We start from the raw sequence: 21,365 nt of genomic DNA on the forward strand, positions 1-21,365 counted from the left end.
AGTTAAACAGTATTTGGTGGGTGGGCTTCTCTGGTGGCTCAGATGGTAAAGAAACAGCCTGCGATGCAAGAGACTCTGATTCAATCCCTGGGTCGGGAAGATCCCCTGGAGGATGAAATATCTACCCACTCCAGCGTTCTTGCCTGGAGAATGCCATGAACAGAGGAGCCTGGCGGGCTACAGTTGATGGGGTCGCACAGAGTCAAATACAACTGAGCGAATAACACACAGTTCAGTTCAGTTCAGTTCAGTCGCTCAGTCGTGTCCGACTCTCCGCGACCCCATGAATCACAGCACGCCAGGCCTCCCTGTCCATCACCAACTCCCGGAGTACACTCAAACTCATGTCCAGAGAGTCGGTGATGCCATCCAGCCATCTCATTCTCGGTCGTCCCCTTCTCCTCCTGCCCCCAACCTTTCCCAGCATCAGAGTCTTTTCCAGTGAGTCAACTCGTCGCATGAGGTGGCCAAAGTATTGCAGTTTCAGCTTTAGCATCAGTCCCTCCAATGAACATCCAGGATTGATGTCCTTTACAATGGACTGGTTGGATCTCCTTGCAGTATAAGGGACTCTCAAGAGTCTTCTCCAACACCACAGTTCAAAAGCATCGATTCTTCGGTGATCAGCCTTCTTCACAGTCCAACTCTCAAATCCATACATGACCACGGGAAAAACCATTGCCTTGACTAGACGGACCTTTGTTGGCAAAGTAATGTCTCTGCTTTTTAATATACTATCAAGGTTGGTCATAACTTTCCTTCCAAGGAGCAAGCGTCTTTTAATTTCATGGCTGCAATCAGCATCTGCAGTGATTTTGGAGCCCAAAAAAACAAAGTCTGACACTGTTTCCACTGTTTTTCCATCTATTTCCCATGAAGTGATGGCACCAGATGCCATGATCTTTGTTTTCTGACACACAGACACACACAAATGTAATGCTGATGAACGAGCATCTGAAATGTTGGGAATGGACCCTAAGAATACATTCTTAGAATTACCTTTCTCAGGGCCTCCTTTACATCTCTGTTCCTCAGGCTGTAGATGAGGGGGTTCAACATGGGGATCAGCACTGTGTAGAACACAGACAGCACTCTGTTCTGCTCAGTTGAGTAGCTGGATTTGGGCATCACATAAATGAAGGTAATAGTTCCATAATAGAGAGAGACCGCGGTGAGGTGAGAGGTGCAGGTGGAGAAGGCCTTGTGTCTCCCTTCAGTGGAGCGCATCCACAGGATGGTGTTGAGGATGCAGATGTAAGAGAGAGCTATGACAGACACTGTGACCACAATGATGGAGCCAGAGGAGATGGAAGGGATCATTTCAATAGTGGAGACATCTGAGCAGGAAAGTTTCAACAGAGGGGAGAAATCACAGAAAAAGTGGTCTACCTGATTTGGCCCGCAGAAAGACAGAGTCAGTAAGCAACTAGCAAATGTCAAAGCGTTCACACACCCACCCAGGTAGGATACCCCAACCAAGAGAGCACAGACTCTGGGGGACATGTGGGTGGAGTAGAGCAGGGGCAAGCAGATGGCCACATAGCGGTCATAGGCCATGGCAGCCAGCAGGAAGCACTCAGCTGTCCCAAATGTGACCCCAGAACAGAGCTGGGCTTCACAGCCAGCAACTGGTAGGGCCAATCTGTGTTTCAGGAATCCTATAATCATCCCAGGTGTGATGGATGTGGAAAACAGGGTGTCTACAAAAGCCAAGTGGCTGAGGAAGAGGTACATGGGAGTCTGAAGCTGGAAACAGCTTCTTATCAGAATAATTATGCTGATATTGCCTACTAAGGTGACAATATAGATTCCTAGAAATATTACAAAGAAGATGACACAAAGTGTAGGATCCTCTGTTAGTCCCAAAAGGATGAACTCTGTCACACTGGTGTGGTTTCCAATCTCCATCTCCTCTGGGAATTGTTTCTGTTGAGGGAAATTTGAAAATTCATTTCAAAATGTTTTTATTCTATACATTCTTATTTCTTCTTGGTTATTCATTACACTTATTCACAATAATTTCTCCCTCTGCCTAGCTATAAATATGGTGCGAAACAGGATTTTTATTTTTGGGGGGGGGGTCTTTTTTTCACAAAAGAATAATGATTCAATCTCACTCTCTGGGACCTCAATTATATTCTTTCATTTGTCTGTTTATTCTGTAATATCTTTCCAACCTTATTTCTAAAAATATCTGTCTCCCAAGATCCAGTTCTATAAGTTCAGTTATCTTGGAAGTCTCCAGCTAGAAATCCCACAAATACCTTAAACTCAGCCTTCTCCAGACCAAACTCACCCTTTCATCAGACCACTCCTATGTCCTGCGTTTGTGGAATGATACCACAATCCACCCAATCTTTCAGGTCTGAAACACGGAAGTGATCCTAGCCGCCTTCTCATTGTACCACATCTAATAAAATTCTACTGATACTATCTACAATTTAGCTCTCCATTTTATTTATCCTTTCCCATATTTGCACTGCTAGTATCCCTAATCATTTTAGGCCCTGTTCACTTTTCTCTTTTATTGTATTTATCTGTTTGCCTCCCTGTCTTCATTCTTGTGCCTTTATAATTCACAGTACATCTGCCAAAGTGATCTCTTATTGAAGTGAAAGATAATGCAAAAGTGATTCTTTCAAGTTTTCATACTTTCTTTAGCCTCTAAGATGAAACCTACCCTCCTCAGCACAACACAGTGTATAATTTCTGATGTATCCCCTGCATATGACTCTTTGCTTATCTCTCAGGATATTTCCATCTAACACTTGCACCGATTCAACCTTCCTGAACACTTCAGAGTCCCCTTAGTGCACTCCACCCTCCCTGACCTTTAAGCCTTGTACTCTCACTTGGATGGCCCCCAACTTTCCACCATCATTATCCTGGGTGACTTCCACTCACGCTGAAAGTTCATTTCTCTACAAAATCTGCTCTGACATCTAAGGTATAATCAGATAAATTTCCTTTGTGTGGACATCATGCTTTGAAGATGTTTCGATTGCCATTCTTTGTACTGGGTTATGGGATTTTGTTTTGTTTTTTGCTTGTTTATATTTTATTCTTCTCAATTAATACATAGTATCCTCAAAATGGTGTGTATCCCTGCATCACAAATAACTAGTGTGTGGGAGTAAAATGTGCTGAAGAGTGTGTGGGAGTAAAATGTGCTTAAATGAATTTAGGTATGATTTGTATAATGAATACGCCAGATGGAATATATGGCCCAACTCCTTAGTACAATATTCATGGAGCTTCATATTCTATCCCTAATTTTTGAAACGTTTATCCCTATACACTTCTTTACCACTTTTGTACTTTTAAGAGTCACATTAACCCAACTATGAAATTTCCTATTTAGTGTTACTGTTTCTTACTTTCACAGAAAGACAATTTTCTGCTAACATTATTTCAGTTCTTAAGATTTGAAACATTTACCATAAAGATAAGTATAATATTCACCATTCTTAATTTCTTACTTTAGAATATGAAAGCCTTTATTGTTTCCACTGATGGGATTTTGACAGAATGAATTGTGAGGTATTATGAACCAACAGCTGAGAATCTTCAATTCATTAAACAATGTGTTCTTTTTGATTCATGTTCTGAAATTACACTTAAATTACTCTAGTGAGAGGCAAGCTTACTGCCAGGGATGTTGGCTCTACCATGAAAAATCTGTTTTTAGTTTTTCACTTGATTCTCTATGTGGTTGGCACAAATCATCTCCTTTCAATATCAAAACACTGATACTTGAATATGGGCTTCCCTGGTAGCTCAGTTGGTAAATAATCCACCTGCAATGTAGGAGCCCTGGATCGATTCCCGGAGAAGGGATAGGCTACCCACTCCAGTATTCTTGGGCTTCCCTGGTGGCTCAGATGGTAAATAATCTGCCTGCAATGCAGGAGCCCTGGATTCGATCCCTGGGTTGGGAAGATACCCTAGAGGATGGCATGGCCACTCCTGTATTCTTGCTTGGAGAATTGCCATGGACAGAAGAGCCTGGCAGGCTACAGTCCATGCGGTTGCCAAGAGTCAAAGAGTCAGACACGACTGAGCAACTAAGCAGAGCATGCCTTAATTGCCTACCCTTTTGCAAAATTAACATTCACAAATCCTTTTCCCATTCATCCCGCGGTATACTTTTCAAATCCCCCACAGTTCTGCTCTCAGCCTCTGAACGTACTCTCATCTGAGGAGTGAGCCAAGCATGGAGCAGCATGTATAATCTTTGCCTTCTGACTCAAGAAGAGTTAAGGGGACCAACCTTCATTCACTGTGCACACAGTGTGAGCTTCAATCTTTCTGACAGCAGTCATGGAGACTGGAGATGGAAAATTCAGATCCTCCCAGTGACCAGATATTTTAACTTGCACATGATACTTAATTCTCTGATTCCTTGTTGTTTCATTTTAAAATGGAAATAATTGTCCTTATAATGCAGATTTGTTGTGAGATTAAAAGAAATGATATCTGCAAAGTACTCAAAGGTGTTTGGTCATATATCAGAGCTAAATAATTATTTTTCATTAAGTAAAAATGATGTGTTGGTAGGTTTTCAATTATTTAATTTTTGATGAGAGGTGTAATGATTCAAAACTAATTCTTGTCCTCTCTACTGGCTACATAGGGTTCTTTCTATAAACCTCCTATTGATGTTTCTCCAGCTGGCTTAGGGGTTCTGAAGCTCAAATATCCCTTCCTTCAGTGCATTGGTCACTTTGATGATAGAAAGAAAGCGTAACCCCCGATGCTCTGTGCCTCATCCAACCTGCATATCAGTTGTTTTCTTCTTGATTTCATTATCATAGCTGCAGTGATAGAAGCTTAGCAGTGGCTCTGACTGCTGCAGACCATCCACAATTCTCTGGGGTCTCCTGGGCAGCTTGCTTTGGGTGTTCAGGATGACCATTCTGCAGTCCAAATTTTGCTGAGGCCACAGTTTCAACAGGACTCAAGAGCTAAGGTTGTTGACAGAGTTTCTTTTATTTTTCTCATTGAATGGATAAAAATCCATGACTATTACACTCACCTTTTAGAGCCAGAATCGCTGATACTGATTCCAAAGAGAATGTAATAAAGCAGATGTTTTCCACTACATTTACAAGTAGTTGCGCATTGAATACCTGACAGTGAAAACCATTGAATCCTCCCCCTCTATCAAGAACATAGTTACATACATTCTGTGAGGATGAGGGTGGGTGTCTGTGTGTGTGTGCTAGGAGGAAAGTGAAGGCTGTAATAGAATGTGATGGATCCCCTTGGGCATTATTGCTTGCCCCTGTGAGATAAAGTTTCCTAGGTTTGTTCTCCAGAAGGGACTTGTGGTGCTGTGTCTCATTAAGGTGGCACAAGTAGAAGGTCCAGTTCCTAACGAAAGGTATACTTCTGAGGATCCTGATGGAAGCTTTGTCCAGAAACTTGGAGAAAAAACTGTTGAAATAGAAATTTGGTGGGAGATCAGTACAAGAGTCAGTGCCACCAGGGCTCTAATTACATCTCTGTGGACAAAAGTTCCTTTAATTGAGGGCTTCAGGTAGTGGGGAAAGCCATGGAGTAATAAGAGTAAGTACGCAGAAAAAAAGCACAGTCCAGTATTATTCAAAGTATAGTGCCTGGACTGGCGCTGGCTTGCAAACTGTTTACTGTCAGTCCAGGACCAAATAACAGCAGGAGTTATGGGGAATCATTTATATCCTTCATAGCAATTTGAGAAAATAATTTTGTGTATTGACTCCAGTAATCTGAAAAACGGGTTTATACATTTATATTTTGGTTTTCTTACTAAATTTTTTGAATAGACCTCATTTTATTATCTTCCTAAAAATAATTCACCCATGGATGCTTGGGGAAAAGTGATCCTTCATTTAAATAGTTTGAGAAATACTAGGAGTGGTTTTGTAGCTAGGAAACCTGCATTCAGTTTGAGGGATACAAATTCAGTAAAATTGTTTAACTTCTTTGAAACTCAATTTTATGATTAATGTGATTAATAACTTGTACTTTATAGCTTGTGTGATTTAAAAGAGAAATAAACTGGAAAAGTTACCTCACGTTATCTCTGTGTCTCAAATATATCACAAATGGAACAAAGTTCCTGGATGTGTTGACTATGATGGGTGACACTCACCCGAGTCGGGAGGAGCCTGTTACCTTTTGCAAATTATTGTGTGGGCTTCCCTGGAGGCTCAGACAGTAAAGAATCCACCTGCAATGCAGGAGACTCGGGTTTGATCCCTGCGTTGGGAAGATTCCCTGGAGGAAGGCATGGCAATCCACTCTAGTATTCCTGCCTGGAGAATCCCCATGGACAGAAAGCCTGGTGGGCTACAGTCCATGGGTTCTCAAAGAGTGGGCACGACCGAGGAACACAGCACAGCACACACATACTCAGTCCCAGATGCCTCCTCCTTTGAGATTCATGAGTTTCCAGCTATGGTACTTCCTCAACCCCCAAAAGACTTTATCACCTGCATGACCATTTTCCTCTCCATTTCTGTCTTAGTCATAAGCTAAGGCAACTTCTAACCATTAGAATAGCTCAACTGACCAATTAACCTCAAATTTCCTTTACTTTCTTGACTTCAATAACTTTTATTTATCCACACTCTACTTATGAACATTTAATCATATTCATACTTGAAATCTCATTAATTTGCAGCTCTATTCCACCACTAAAATAAAAATATGTACTACTATGTTGTCAAAGCTTAATCAGCCAAAGGCCACCAGAAATAACCTAAAGTCCAACAAAAGCAAGTTTGTTGGGTCAGGGTAGCAAGGGTGGACTCTGCAGCGAAACGTCACATATCTCTCAACAATCGAGAGAAGATACAGGACCTTTGAAGGGTTTGGCTTCTTCTTTAAGGATATTGAAAAAGGGCGAGAAGTTCTGGGGTTCAGTGCTGACAGTTTGCTGTTACTGGAGAAGGGACTGGATGCTGTCACATATGATGACAACTTAGTAATTGGGTATCTCGAGTAATAGGTAGGAATAACATTTCAGGCTTGGGTACACCATTCTAAGAAAGCAATAGTCACTGAAAAATTAGATCATTTTGGTGTTTTTATATTTGCTGCATAAAGTTGGGAGAAACAGTTTCTACTAACTTTGTCGGTAGGTTATTCTGTGTCTCTCCTCTCAGACTGAAGAATGATGGATTTTTTTGTTTTTCAATCCCAGAAAGTTTTGTTTTTCTGGAAAATACTCATTTCTTATCATTTACTGAATTTATTGATATAAAATTGTTCATCTATATATTTTTAACTACCTTAATACCTGCAGAATGAGTAGTTATGCCCTCTTTTGTCTGTCTTATTTGGCTAATTAATGTTTTTGCCTTTTCCTTCATTATTCCTATGTGTTTTCAATTTTATTAATCTTTTCAATGAATGAAATTATGGATTTATTTTACTCTGGGTCATTTCTGTTTTTAGTTTCTTTATGCTCTTTCAATTCTTATACTTGAAACAATTATAGTTTCTTTTCAAGTTTCCTGAAATGCAAGCTATAATTTTATTTTCAGCCTTTCCTTGAGATTAGTTTTCAAAACTTTATTTTGAGTTTGGACCATATTTCTATAGTTTTGTTTGTTTTATTATATGACAGCAATTTCGAATGATGTCGTGGATATTGTGAAGAATAGGTTTTAGAGTGTCTGGATTGTGTTATAATCGTCTCAATAATAGTCATTGTATTAGTGTACTACCACTTATTTACCTATTCATTCCATAATGGACATTTGAGGATTTTCTAGTTATGAATAAATTTTCTATAACTATCTCTATGAGTCTTTGTTTGGAAATGCATTTTCATTTCTGTTGCATAAATACTTAGGGTTGTAATTGCTTGGTGTTATGGTTAGCGCATATTTATAAGAAACTGCAAAACATTTTTTTGAGAATGGCTGTACCAATTTTGCATTCCTTCCAGCACTGTATCAAGTTCTGTTTGCTCTGAGTCCTTTCCAGCACTTGGTATACTCAGTTGATAAGAAAAGCTATTCTAATGTGGACTTTCTTGAGTTTTACACATTCATAAGTAAATGGTCTGTATCTCGTGCCTTTGTTAGCTTTCTGTGAGCTGTAGTTTCTGGGAAGTGAGCAGTTCTCATTCCTGTAACTCTTGTAATTCAGTCATTCGTGTGCCTCCTTCATGAGGATTCAGTATGGCTGTGGTGCTGTTATCCCTCTGATAGGAACTCTAACTCTGTGTAAAGCCCCAAAGTTCTGTTACTTATTTTTATTTTATATTGTACTATATTTCATTTACAGTGTTGTGTTTGTTTCAGGTGTATAGCAAAGTGATACAGTCATGTATATATATATATATGAATTAACAAAAGCAGTTTCCGTCTTTTGATGGGGTGCTCATGGTTTATAACATAAATGGCAATATTTTGAGAGAGGGATAACTTAGGTATGGTATTGGGTTTTTTTTTCTTTTTGCAGCTTGAGGCAGTTGTAAAATAACTTAATGTAGCTTTTTACAACTGTGTATTCTACAGTATTTTTTCATTTGGTGAAATTTTAACTGTTAATGTTTTTGGCCTTGTGCTTTGTTCCATTTATTAAATAAAAATTTAAAAAATATATATATACAAAAAAAGAAAAAAGCTATTGTAAAATGTGTGTAGCCTTAAGTCTTTTATTTTAATTTGCATTTCCTAAAAAGCAGAGACATTACTTTGCCAACAAATGTCCATCTAGTCAAGGCTATGGTTTTTCCCGTGGTCATGTATGGATGTGAGAGTTGGACTGTGAAGAAAGCTGATCACCGAAGAATTGATGCTTTTGAACTGTGGTGTTGGAGAAGACTCTTGAGAGTCCCTTGGACTGCAAGGAGATGCAACCAGTCCATTCTAAAGGAGATCAATCCTGGGTGTTCATTGGAGGGACTGATGCTAAAGCTGAAACTGCAATACTTTGGCCACCTCATGCGATGAGTTGACTCACTGGAAAAGACTCTGATGCTGGGAAAGGTTGGGGGTGGGAGGAGACGGGGACAACAGAGAATGAGATGGCTGGATGGCATCACTGACTCTGTGGACATGAGTTTTGAGTGAACTCCGGGAGTTGGTGATGGACAGGGAGGCCTGGCGTGCTGTGATTCATGGGGTCGCGGAGAGTCAGACACGACTGAGCCACTGAACTGAAATGAACTGAACTGAATCCTTTAATAGACATATGTTTTTAAATATTTTATTCCAATCAGTGGCTTGTTATTTCATTTTTAACAATGTCTGTTGCTATGATTAAGGCTATAATTATTGTAAAATCTAATTCATTTATTTTTGTGGTTCACGTGTCATATTTAAGAAAAGTTTACCTTGTTCCAGGTCAATAAAATTTTCTTTACTTTTTTTTCTTAAAATTTTATAATGTTGGTTTACATTTCACTCTAAGATCTCATTTGACTTAATTTTTGCTTTGTGTGTGAAATAAGTATTGAGGTTTTTTTAAATAGATATTCAGTTGATCCAGTATACTTTGTTGAAAAGATTTTCTTTTCTCCATTAAATTTCATTGTCTTATATTTTAAGAGGCCAATTAATCATGTAATATGTGTGGATCTATTTTAGGGACTCTCTGACCGATTCCAATGATCTATATATTTACCATTTTGACAATATCATATGTCTTGATTACTTTAGCTTTATTGTAAGGCTTGAAATCAGGTAATTTATGTCCTCTAAAATTGTTTTCATCTTCAAAATTTGTTTTGAGTACTTCAAGTTCATTTATTTTCCATATAAACTTTTGAATGTTTATCAACTTCCACACACACACACACAAAAACCCACTAAAATTTTTATTGCTATTGCATTGAATTTATAGATCATTTTAGGGAGAAGTGACATCTTAATATTTGGTGCTATTATAAATGATAATAATTTAAATTTTATTTATTATTATTTGGCCTCTCCCTGTGGCTTGCAGGGATCTTAGTTCCCTGACCAGGAATTGAACCTGGGCCATATCAGTGAAAGCACTGAGCCCTAACCTTGGACCATAAGAAAACTCCCTAAAATTTATTTTTAATTTTCAGTTGCTTAGTGCCACTATACAGTTGATTTTTTAAATATTGACCTTGTATGAAGTAAATGCCCAAATTTATTAAATATAATTATAGTCACTATTTAAAAATTAATTTTTTGAATTCTCTACAACCATTTACAAATGAAAAAGACTTTTAAAAAGAAATGATACAAATGAACTTACACAACAGAAAGAGATTCCCAGACTGAGAAAACAAATTCATGGTTGCCAAGGGGTGGGATGGTGGGATTGGGGGGGTGGGGAGGGATAGTTAAGGATTTTGAGAAGGTCATATATACACTACTTTATTTAAAATGGATAACCAACAAAAACCTATTGTATAGCACATGGAACTCTGCTCAATGTTATGTGCCAGCCTGGATAAGAAGTGGATTGGGGGAGAATGGATACATGTATATGTATGGCTGAGTCCTTTCACTGTTCACCTGAAACTATCACAACATTGTGGTAATCAGCTATATCCCAATACAAAATGTTTTTGGCGTTAAAAAAAAAAATCAATGGACTAGAACAGAAAATTCAGAAACCGGTTCACACAAGTATCAGTTCAGTTCAGTTCAGTCGCTCAGTCGTGTCTGACTCTATAGTTCACACAAAATTACAAAGATAATTTAATGGAGAAAAGATAGTTTTTTCAATAAATAGTGTCTCAATAAATGGAATAATTAGAATTTCATAGGCAAAACCAAACAAACCTCAACCTAAATTTCACCTTATACAAAAATACACTCAAGATGGATCATGGACCAAAATGTGAAATATAAGATTTTTAGAAGAAAACATAGAGTTACTCATGACCAGGGTTATGCAAAAAGTTCTTGACACCAAAAGTCCAATAAACATATCAAAAAATTGATAAGTTGGCAATATCAAAATTAAAGTTAAAAGCATAAATAGATACCACCACATACCCATTAAATGGTTAAATTTAGAGAAAACTAATAATATCAAATGTTGGCAAGATTGTGAACCAATTCAACTCAACATTACAATTGGGAATATAAAACAGTACAATCACTTTGAAAATAGTTTGAAAATTCTAAAAAGCATATCTCCTAGAAATCCCATTCTTAAGTGTTTACCCAAAATGAATGGAAAATAATCTCCACAGAGAAGTGATTCAAATTTTCATATCAATATCATTCACAGTAATCCCAACTGGAAACAATTCCCACTAACTGGAGAGTAGATTTAGAAAAGTGGTGTATCTATACAATGAAATATTACTTTACAATGAAAAGAAAAACTGTGGATATATAAATTATTAATGTATTTGTGTGTATCAAAATAATTATGATTAGAGAAATCTCTAGTATATATACTGTATAAGAAACAATATAGTGTATAAGAAATCTGTAGTGTATATACTGCATACACCTCATCTTACAAATTTACAGAAAAAAGAAACTGATTTATATCGTCAGAAAACAAATCATTAGTTGTCTCTAGTCAGGTGTACAGAGAAAAATGCATTGCCATGGGGCAGAAGGAATCATTGAGAGATAACAAATGCTTTTTTGCTTGACTGTGGTTGTGGTTTAATGGTTAAATATTATTAAATCACCCATATTAAATGGATTTGCTTATTTTACTGAACGTTATTATACTTTAGAAAAGATTTTTTAAAAAAACCCAAGCTTACAGTTTGGATATATAGAATCTTTATTGTGTGATGACATTGTTCTTCATATTGATTAGTGTGCTGGTTACATGGGTGTACACATTTGTCAGAATTCCCCAAACATATACCTGGGTTTATGCATTTTACTATATGTAGGTATCCTTCAATGAATAAAGTAACAAAAAATTAAAAATTCCCCTTTTTTAATTTTAACGGGGTTTAGGAGGGTTATAAAATTGGATGCTTATATTTATTTCATCTTTACCCAGAAGTCCCTGATTCCATATGAGTTTTAGAATTAATTTTTGTGTTCTCTAAAAAAAAAAAAATCCATTTGGAATTTTATTTAGGATTACATGAGTGTTCAAGATTAATATAATCAGAATTGACACCTTTGTTAAGTTTCTCAACCCAGATCATAATATGTCTTATTTTTTTGTGCTGTCTTTTTGATTCTTGCATTGTGCTTCTACTGATGCATAGAGAATGATCAATTAGCAGCTTAAACCACACATACATACTATACACACATCTTTCACTTTTAATGTACTTTACTACATCATATACATCAAAATTAAAGCTTAGAATTTTTTCCTGCAGCTCATAATTTTTACTTTAGCTTTATATTGAAGCTTAGGTCTGTGGACAACAAATCTTTCCAGGGTGGTTTGTCTGAAGATATCTTAATTTCTTTATTTTTGAAAGATAGTTTTATAATTATAAATTTTTTTTGTTGAAAGTTTATTTTCCCTTTTACAGCTTTGAATATTTCATTCAAATAGATTCTGACCTCCATGACTTTTTTTTCTGATTAGAAATCAGGCATTAATTATATTAGAAAGAAAGCGAAAATGATAGTTGCTCAGTCAGGTCTGATTCTTTGCAACCCCATGGTCTATAGACTGCCAGGTTCCTAAGTCCATGGAATTATCCAGGCAAGAATACTGGAGTGGGTTGCCAATACCTTCTCCAAGGGATCTTCTCAACCCAGGAATCTAACCCTTTGCATTGCAGGCAGATTCTTTACCAGCTGAGCCACCAGGAAAGCCCAGTTATATCAGAGTTCCCTGCATATGGGCTTCCCTTTGTGGCTCAGCTGGTAAAGAATCCACCTGCAATGTGGAAGACCTGGGTTCGATCCCTGGGTTGGGAAGATCCTCTGGAGAAGGGAAAGGCTACCTACTCCAGTATTCTGGCCTGGAGAATTCCATGGACTGTATAGTCCATGGGGTCGCAAAGAGTTGGACACGACTGAGCAACTTTCACTTTCCCTTCATATAATGTGATGTTTTCCTCTTGCTGCTTTCAAGATTCACTTTGGTTTTCAGTACTTTGCTATTATGTTCAAAACTATGAGACTAAGTGTGTGTGTGAGTATGTACATGTATGGGATTCACTATGCTTTGGGATTTTTTCAGGTTAGTTTTGTGGTTTTTTAACCAGATTTGGGACATTTCAACCCTTAATCCTTAATTTATTCTATGGCCTTTTTTCCTCTGCTCTGGAATTTTTTTTTCTCCTTAGACACTTGATTATTTTGTTACAATTTTTTTAAAATTTTCATTTCTAATTGCTTGTTACTAGTATTTAGAGAAATAATTGATTTTGTCTGTATCTTGCTGCTGCTGCTGCTAAGTCACTTCAGTCGTGTCCGACTCTGGGCGACCCCCATAATCGGCAGCCCACCAGGCTCCTCTGTCCCTTCTCCAGGCAAGAATACTGGAGTGGGTTGCCATTTCCTTCTCCAACTCCATCTTGCTAAAGATCTCTAATCCTGATAATGTATCTGCACTTTTTTATTTTCCACATGAGCAATTGCCTTATATTATACTTTATTTCTTTATTTTCAATCATTATTCCTTTCATTTCTTTTTCTTGCCATAGTGCACCAGGAAGAATAGAAATGCTGATAACAGGAATTTTCTTCATGTCCCCAGACACAGTGGGAAAGCATTAGAAGTTTCAAACATAAAGTCGGTTTCCTCTGCTGCTGCTGCTAAGTCACTTCAGTCATGTCCGACTCTGTGTGACCCCACTGACGGCAGCCCACCAGTCTCCCCTGTCCCTGGGATTCTCCAGGCAAGAACACTGGAGTGGGTTGCCATTTCCTTCTCCAATGTGTGAAAGTGAAGTCGCTCAGTCGTGTCCGACCCTTAGCGACCCCACGGACTGCAGCCTACCAGGCTCCTCCATCCATGGGATTTTCTAGGCAAGAGTACTGGAGTGGCTTGCCATTGCCTTCTCCACGGTTTCCTCTAGATCAAGTTATTATTTATTCTATTCCACTTTTGCTAGAATTTTTAAATCATAACTGGATCTGAAAAATTACCAGTCTTTCTTGAATCTTTTTGCTATTATGTTTTTCTCTTTTAGCCAACTATTGTTTAGAATTTTAATTATTGATTTAAAAAGTTTTAAAAAATCTTTTATTGGAGTTCAGTTGCTTCACAGTGTTGTATTAGTTTCCGCTGTACAGCAAAACAATCAGCTTTATGTATACATGTATTCCCTCTTTGTCACCACAGAGCATTGAGTAGAGTTCCTTGTGCTATATAAGTAGTGTATATACGTCAATCCCAGTCTCTCAGTTCATCCCAACCTCTCTTTCCCCCCTTGGTGTCTATACATTTGTTCTCTACATCTATCTTCATTTCTACTTTGCAAATCGATTTTTGAAAATCCATTTTTCTAGATTCTACATATATGCATTAATATACAATATTTGTTTTTCTCTTTCTGACATACTTCACTCTGTATGACAGTCTCTGAGTCCATTCACATCTCTGCAAACAGCACATTTTCATTTCTTTTTATGGCTGAGTAGTATTTCATTGTATATATGTGCCACATCTTCTTTATCCATACCTCTGTTGATGGACATTTAGGTTGCTTCCATGTCCCAACTAAATGGTAAATGGTGCTGCAATGAATATTGAGGATGCATGTATCTTCTCTAATTATGGTTTTCTCTGGGTATATTCCCAGGAGTAGGATTGTTGGACTATATGATAGTTCTATTTATAGTTTTTTAAGGAACTCTGCTATACTTTTCTTCATAGTGGTGTTATCAATTTACATTCCCACCAACAATGCAGGAGGGTTCCCTTTTTTCCACATCCTCTCTTACATTTATTTTTTTGTAGATTTTTTGATAATGGCTGTTCTGACCAGTGTGAGGTGATATATCATTGTAGTTTTGATTTACATTTCTCTAAGAGTGAGTGATGTTGAACATCTTTTCATATGCTTGTTAGACATCTGTATGTCTTATTTGGAGAAATGTCTTCTTAGATCTTTTCCCCACTTTTTGATTGAGTTGCTTGCTTTTCTGGTATTGAGTTGTGTGAGCTGGTTGTATATTTTGGAAATTAATTCTTTGGCAGTTGTTTCCTTTGCCATTATTTTCTCCCATTCTGTGGGTTGTCTTTTCACCTTATTTGTAGTTTCCTTTGCTGTGCAAAAGCTTTTAAGTTTAATTAGATCCCACTTGTTTATTTTTGTTTTTGTTTCCATTTCTCCAGGAGGTGGGTCATAGATTTGATTTATTGAGTGTTCTGCCTATGTTTTGCTCTAAGAGTTTTATAGTTTCTGGTCTTACATTTAGGTCTTTAATCAATTTTGAGTTTATCTTTGTGTATGGCATTCAGTTCAGTTCAGTCGCTCAGTCGTGTCTGACTCTTTGCGACCCCATGAAGGAAGTGTTTTCCCAGAACCACTTATAGAAGAGGCTATCTTTGCTCCATTGTATATTCTTGCCTCCTTTGTCAAAATTAAGGTACCTATAGATGCATGGGTTTATCTCTGAGCTCTCTGTCTTGTTCCATTGGTCTATATTTCTGTTATTGTGCCAGTATCATACTGTCTTGATGACTGTAGCTTTGTGGTATAGTCTGAAGTTAGGAAGTTTGATTCCTCCAGCTCCATTCTTCTTTATCAACACTGCTTTGGCTATTCGGGGTCTTTTGTGTTTACACATGAATTGTGAAAATTTTTGTTCTAGTTCTGTGAAAAATGCCATTGGTAATTTGATAGGGATCACATTGAATCTGTAGATTGCATTTGGTAGTATAGTCATTTTCACAATATTGATTCTTCCTACCCAGGAATGTGAAATATCTCTCATCTGTTTATGTCATCTTTGATTTATTTCATCAGTTTCATAGTTTTCCATATACAGCTCTTTTGTCTCCTTAGGTAGGTTTATTCCTAGATATTTTATCTTTTTGTTACAATGGTAAATGGGATTGATTCCTCAATTTCTCTTTCTGATTTTTCATTGTTAGTATATAGGAATCCAAGTGATTTCTGTGTATTGACCTTGCATCCTGTGACTTTTCTAAACTCACTGATCAGCTCTAATAATTTTCTGATAGTTTCTTTTGGGTTTTCTATGTATGGTATCATGCCATCTGCACACAGTGAGAGTTTTACTTCTTTTCTGATCTGGATTCCTTTTATTTCCTTTTGTTCTCTAATTGCCATAACTAGGACTTCCAAAACTATGTTGAATAATAGTGGTGAAAGTAGACACCCTTGTCTTGTTCCTGATCTTAGAGGGAATGTTTTTAGCTTCTCACCATGGAGAATAATGTTTGCTGTTGGCTTTTCATATCTGGCCTTTACTATATTGAGGTAGGTTCCTTCTGTAACCATTTTTTTGAAACATTTTTATCATAAATGGGTGCTGAATTTTGTTGAAGCCTTTTTCTACATCTATTGAGATGACCATATTGTTTTTATCTTTCAATTTGTTAATATGGTGTATCATATTGATTGATTTGTGTATTGAAGAATCCTTGCATCCCTGGTATAAACCCAGCTTGATCATGGTGTATGAGATTTCTAATGTCTTGTTGAATTCTGTTTGCTAGAATTTTGTTGAGGATTTCTGCATCTATGTTAATCAGTGATGTTGACCTATAATTTTCTTTTTTCATATCATCTTTGCCTGGTTTGGGTATCAGGGTGATTCTGGCTTTGTAGAATGAGTTTGTGAGTGTTCCTTCCTCTGCAGTTTTTTGAGAGAGTTTCAGAAAAAAAGGCATTAGCTCTTCTCTAAATGTTTGCTAGAATTCCCCTGTGAAGCCATCTGGCCCTGGGCTTTTGTTTTTTTATCACTGTTTTGATTTCAGTGTTTGTAATTGGGTTGTTCATAATTTCTATTTCAGCAAGAAAAAAAGGGAGAAAAATCAAATGAACAAAATTAGAAATGAAAAAGTAGCAGTTACAACAGACAGCACAGAAATACAAAAGATCATAAGACAATATTATGAGCAACTATATCCTAATAAAATGGAAAACCTAAAGGAAATGGACAGATTCTTAGAAAAGTTCAACCTCCTAAGACTGATGCCCATATATCTTAATGATTCTGTTTCTGTTGTCTGCTGTTTCCACTGACTTCCATGATATGTGTGATACCTTATTTCCTTGGTGCTGGTCACAATTTTTCAGTGTGTATTGGTTATCCTGTTTAATATTTAGTAGGAATAATTGAGGCCTGAGTTGTTCATTTGATTTTTCAGTTCACTCAGAAGTACCACCTGTGCTTGACAACACCTTATACCCAAGTTGAAAGCTTGAGACTCTAGATCTCCAGGGCTGCACATAAGTGCAAGACTTGGTCACTGGATTTCTGCTTATCTTGAGGATATATGTTAAACTTATCCCCATAATTCTTATCTAGTTGTGCCCTCAGTTCAGTTCAGTTCAATTCAGTCGCTCAGTCGTGTCCAACTCTTTGTGACCCCATGAATTACAGCACACCAGGCCTCCCTGTCCATCACCAACTCCAGGAGTTCACTCAAACTCATGTCCATCGAGTCAGTGATGCCATCCAGCCATCTCATTCTCTGCGTCCCCGTCTCCTCCTGCCCCCAATCCCTCCGAGCATCAGAGTCTTTTCCAGTGAGTCAACTCTTTGCATGAGGTGGCCTAGGCTTTGATATTTGTTCCACCCATCCCCAAACATCACTGGATGCAAACCCAGGATGGTAACACTTCCTTCTTGCCTGTCAAATTCTCTCATTGCTGAAGCATATGTGAGTGTTAGGTGTACTTCTCTGGATTCTCACAGTCCCTGGTAAAGCAATTTCTTATACTGTGATCACTTCTGTGATATTTAAGATATCTTAAATATCCTATCATTTGTTTTTGTTGTGCTCACCGTGGGGTTGATTCAAATTACCAAACCTGTCATAACCCTAAAGGTAAACGTGAGTGGAATATTGGACTTGCACAAATGTACACAGGTAATATCATATACAATAGGCAGTGAGTGTCTTCACCTCAGATGTTGCTCAGATGTTATCTTTCCAATGAGGTCAACACTGACACTTCCTGTGCTGGCAGGTTAAGCTCCATTACTTTGTCTGCTTTTTCTTTCTCCATACCACTCAGTTCAGTTCAGTCGAATAGTCTGAATCACTAACTTGTTGGTTTTATTATTTCACTTATGCTATGAAATAAATACTATGAGAGAAAATATATTAGGTTCTTGTAACTTATATTTCCAACAGCCTGTGACTGTCTCTGGAATACAAGAGTAACTCAATATGCTTTTTGAATGTATGAAAGAATAAGTGAATGAAGGAGATGATTAATGCCCCATGACTCTGTGAGCAAAAATATAGAATTTGTCCTTGAAACATTAAAGAGGGGACAGGAAAGGTCAATTAATGCAGTTGTCATCAGCATATAGAGGTTGATTGAGCATCTCCAGGAAACAGTCACAAATTCAGGGGGAACAATCCAGTTCTTTCCAGCTTCCTGGGAAGGATGTAAGCCTGACCATGAACAAGTCACTCCAAGAGGTTGTTCCACTCAGTCCCTGAGGAGTTTTTTTGTTGTTTAGTCACCCATTTGTGTCCAACTCTTTGCAACCCTGTGGACCACAGCACACCAAGCAGGACCCTACTAATTCCTAGAGAGAAATCACTGTTGAACGAGTCAGAATTCACAAGTCAGTCAGGGACTTCTGTTCTTCCCTGGGGACCCTCTGTGTATTGACTGGAGCCAGAGACTAGGAACATAGGCCAGAATTTATGAATCCTTAAAGTCCATGCTCAGCATATACCTGAGAGAACAGGTATATGTTCTGTTCTGCTTCCTGCAAGAACATCTCCTGAAACTTTCAGATTCCACTTTGTCATTTCCTCTCAGAAAGTACACAAGCAAAAGTATAGTTATCTCCGTATTACAGAATAGACTGCAGTTGAAAATGGAGACAGGCTTAAATGTTTGGAGATAAATTAATCCTATGGTAGAGAACAATTTTTGAAAAAATATATGAAAAACATTTTAAAATGATTTTCAGGAGATGAAATATTTTACGTGAACCAATTTTTTCTTAATTGTAACTTTAATTTTATTAAAGGAAACTTACTATGGGTCTCTGACTTACAATTAGGTATCTGAAAATCTCCCTACCTTTAATAAAAGATTGCAACCAGGATAATGATATGTGATGGGTATATTTAAACCACAAACACTTAATTTCCTCTTATTATTATATATGTGGCATATTATTGTATCAATTCCTATGAAATAACAGACTTCACTAAGAAAGTATTTTTCTGGCAAGCTCTCTTCAGAGCCCCCTTAATCTCATTGTTCCTGAGGCTGTAGATGAGGGGGTTGAGCATGGGGATCACCACCATGTAGAACACAGACACCACCTTGTTCTGGTCAGTTGAGTAGTTGGACTTGGGCATCACGTAAATGAATGTGATGGTCCCATAGAACAGAGTGACTGCTGTGAGGTGGGACGTGCAGGTGGAGAAGGCTTTGTGGCGCCCCTCGGTGGAGGGCATCCTGAAGATGGTGATAAGGATGTAGATGTAGGATACAGCTATGACAGTCACTGTGACCACAATGATGGAGCCAGCCATAAATGAGGTGACAACTGCAGGGATACTGATGTCAGAACAGGAGAGTTCAAGCAAAGGAGCAAAATCACAGAAAAAATGATTGACTCGATTTGGTCCACAGAAGAGTAAAAAATAGAAGGAAATAGTAAAGGAGGAGGCATTGAAAAAACCACCTATGTAAGCCACCATGAGTAACTGGACACAGACTGGTGTGGACATTTTGGTGGAATAAAGCAGTGGGCTGCAGATTGCTATGAAGCGATCATATGCCATGGCAGCCAGAAGAATGCATTCAGTTGACCCGAAGAAAACAGCTGAACCAAGCTGGATGGCACAGCCAGGGTAGGAGATAGTATTTTTCTCCACCAGGAAGTTTACAAGCATATTGGGTGTAACAGAAGATGAATAGCCCACATCAGCAACGGCCAAGTGGCTCAAGAAAAAATACATAGGATGATGGAGCTGAGACGAGATTCTGATAAGAATGATTGTGCTGAGATTCCCACATATGGTCACCAGGTAGATACAGAGGATGATCATGAAGAGGATGATTCGAAGGACTGGATCATTTGTTAAGCCCAGTAAAATGAACCCTGTCATTGCAGTGTGGTTCCCATGCCCCAGGGAATCCATGAGATAAGGTAGCTGCTACCGAAATGAACCTAGATAAAGCAATTTATTACAGAAGTTGTAAATTTAATAATTTCATTTTCTTTAGTACAGATATAAGGTGTGATTATAAATAGATATTCAAGAATCAGTGCATATTTACATGCAGTTGTGAGACTATCTGTATTTTTTAAATTATTTTCAGCAGAATTACCAGAAAACTTTCTTGAAATAATGTCTTTTACCTTTTGTATCATATTGTGTCCAAAATGCACTTAAAGTTGATTTAAACTCAGAACAAATATCACAAATGAGATAAAAAAAATCAATGAGTATAATTAAAAAACTAGAGAAGAAATGTGTAGGGTTTTGTAATAGAGATTTGATTAATAGCTAAATTTTATCATATGCTTACTAAATTATAAGCATCAGTTTAAGCATTTTATATTTATATGCTTATAATTTGTGTGTGTGTATATATAGTCTATGCTTATAATTATGTCTGGTATTTACTGTATATATAGTGTATGTTTATAGTCTATTTATCATAAAATAATATTAATTTTTATTATTTTATAGGTGAGTAAACTGAAGCTGAGGAGGTTATATAAGTTGTACAAGATCATATAGCAATTGATAGAATCAAAATATGAAGTCCAAAAAAATCTGACTACTCATTTCCTATAGTAACCATGCAATAAATAATACTGACTACAAAGTCCAATACACCTGGCAATAAGTGCATAACAGATTATCCTTTAAGCCTTCTGGCAGTTATGTATATCTATTTTATACATAGTTATGTACTTCTAGTTAGTTATGTATTTCACAATATTTATCCCTTAAAATTTTTTTAAAGCAGAAATAACAATGTTCTTGATAGTATAACAGAAACCAATTTCAAATTAGGGTTGTGGATTTTTAAATTAAAAAGATTATTAGTAGTTTGAAATATTGATGTAATCACTATGCAAAAAGCATGGTTGATATAAGTACATAATTAAAATACATTTATTCAAACAAACCAAATAACTTCCTACTTTAACAATGTTTTCTAATTGCATTTTTATATAATGAAATATTTTCAACATAATCTATAACTGAATAAAGTGTGGTTCAAAATCTTAAGAATGATCACCTAGTTAATGGTCCTCATTTCTGAAACTGCTGACTTAAGTCCTGAGATTTACGTGATGTGTTATTCT

General features: G+C 37.2%; 2 protein-coding genes across 2 annotated transcripts; both read right to left on the reverse strand.

The window, feature by feature from the left end:
* Window positions 1-975: 975 nt before the first annotated feature.
* LOC129553818 (olfactory receptor 5P1-like) lies at window positions 976-2,132 on the reverse strand. The gene has a single exon (XM_055422528.2). The coding sequence runs from the start codon at window positions 1,906-1,908 to the stop codon at window positions 976-978; it is 933 nt and encodes a 310-aa protein (XP_055278503.1). The 5' UTR covers window positions 1,909-2,132.
* Window positions 2,133-19,241: 17,109 nt separating this feature from the next.
* On the reverse strand, window positions 19,242-20,184 carry LOC129553571 (olfactory receptor 5P76). Its single transcript, XM_055422387.2, is given in 2 exon segments — window positions 19,242-19,269; window positions 19,271-20,184. Coding segments are annotated over 2 exon segments (942 nt in total).
* Window positions 20,185-21,365: the final 1,181 nt, after the last annotated feature.

The sequence above is a fragment of the Moschus berezovskii genome, chromosome 14, assembly GCF_049115385.1.
Source record: "Moschus berezovskii isolate FMDL1 chromosome 14, NW_MosBer_1.0, whole genome shotgun sequence".
Taxonomy (NCBI): Eukaryota; Metazoa; Chordata; class Mammalia; order Artiodactyla; family Moschidae; genus Moschus; species Moschus berezovskii.

Bases quoted from the DNA above. Each gene is read 5' to 3' on its own strand.
- LOC129553818 (XM_055422528.2), bottom strand. From the start codon at position 1,908: ATGGAGATTGGAAACCACACCAGTGTGACAGAGTTCATCCTTTTGGGA.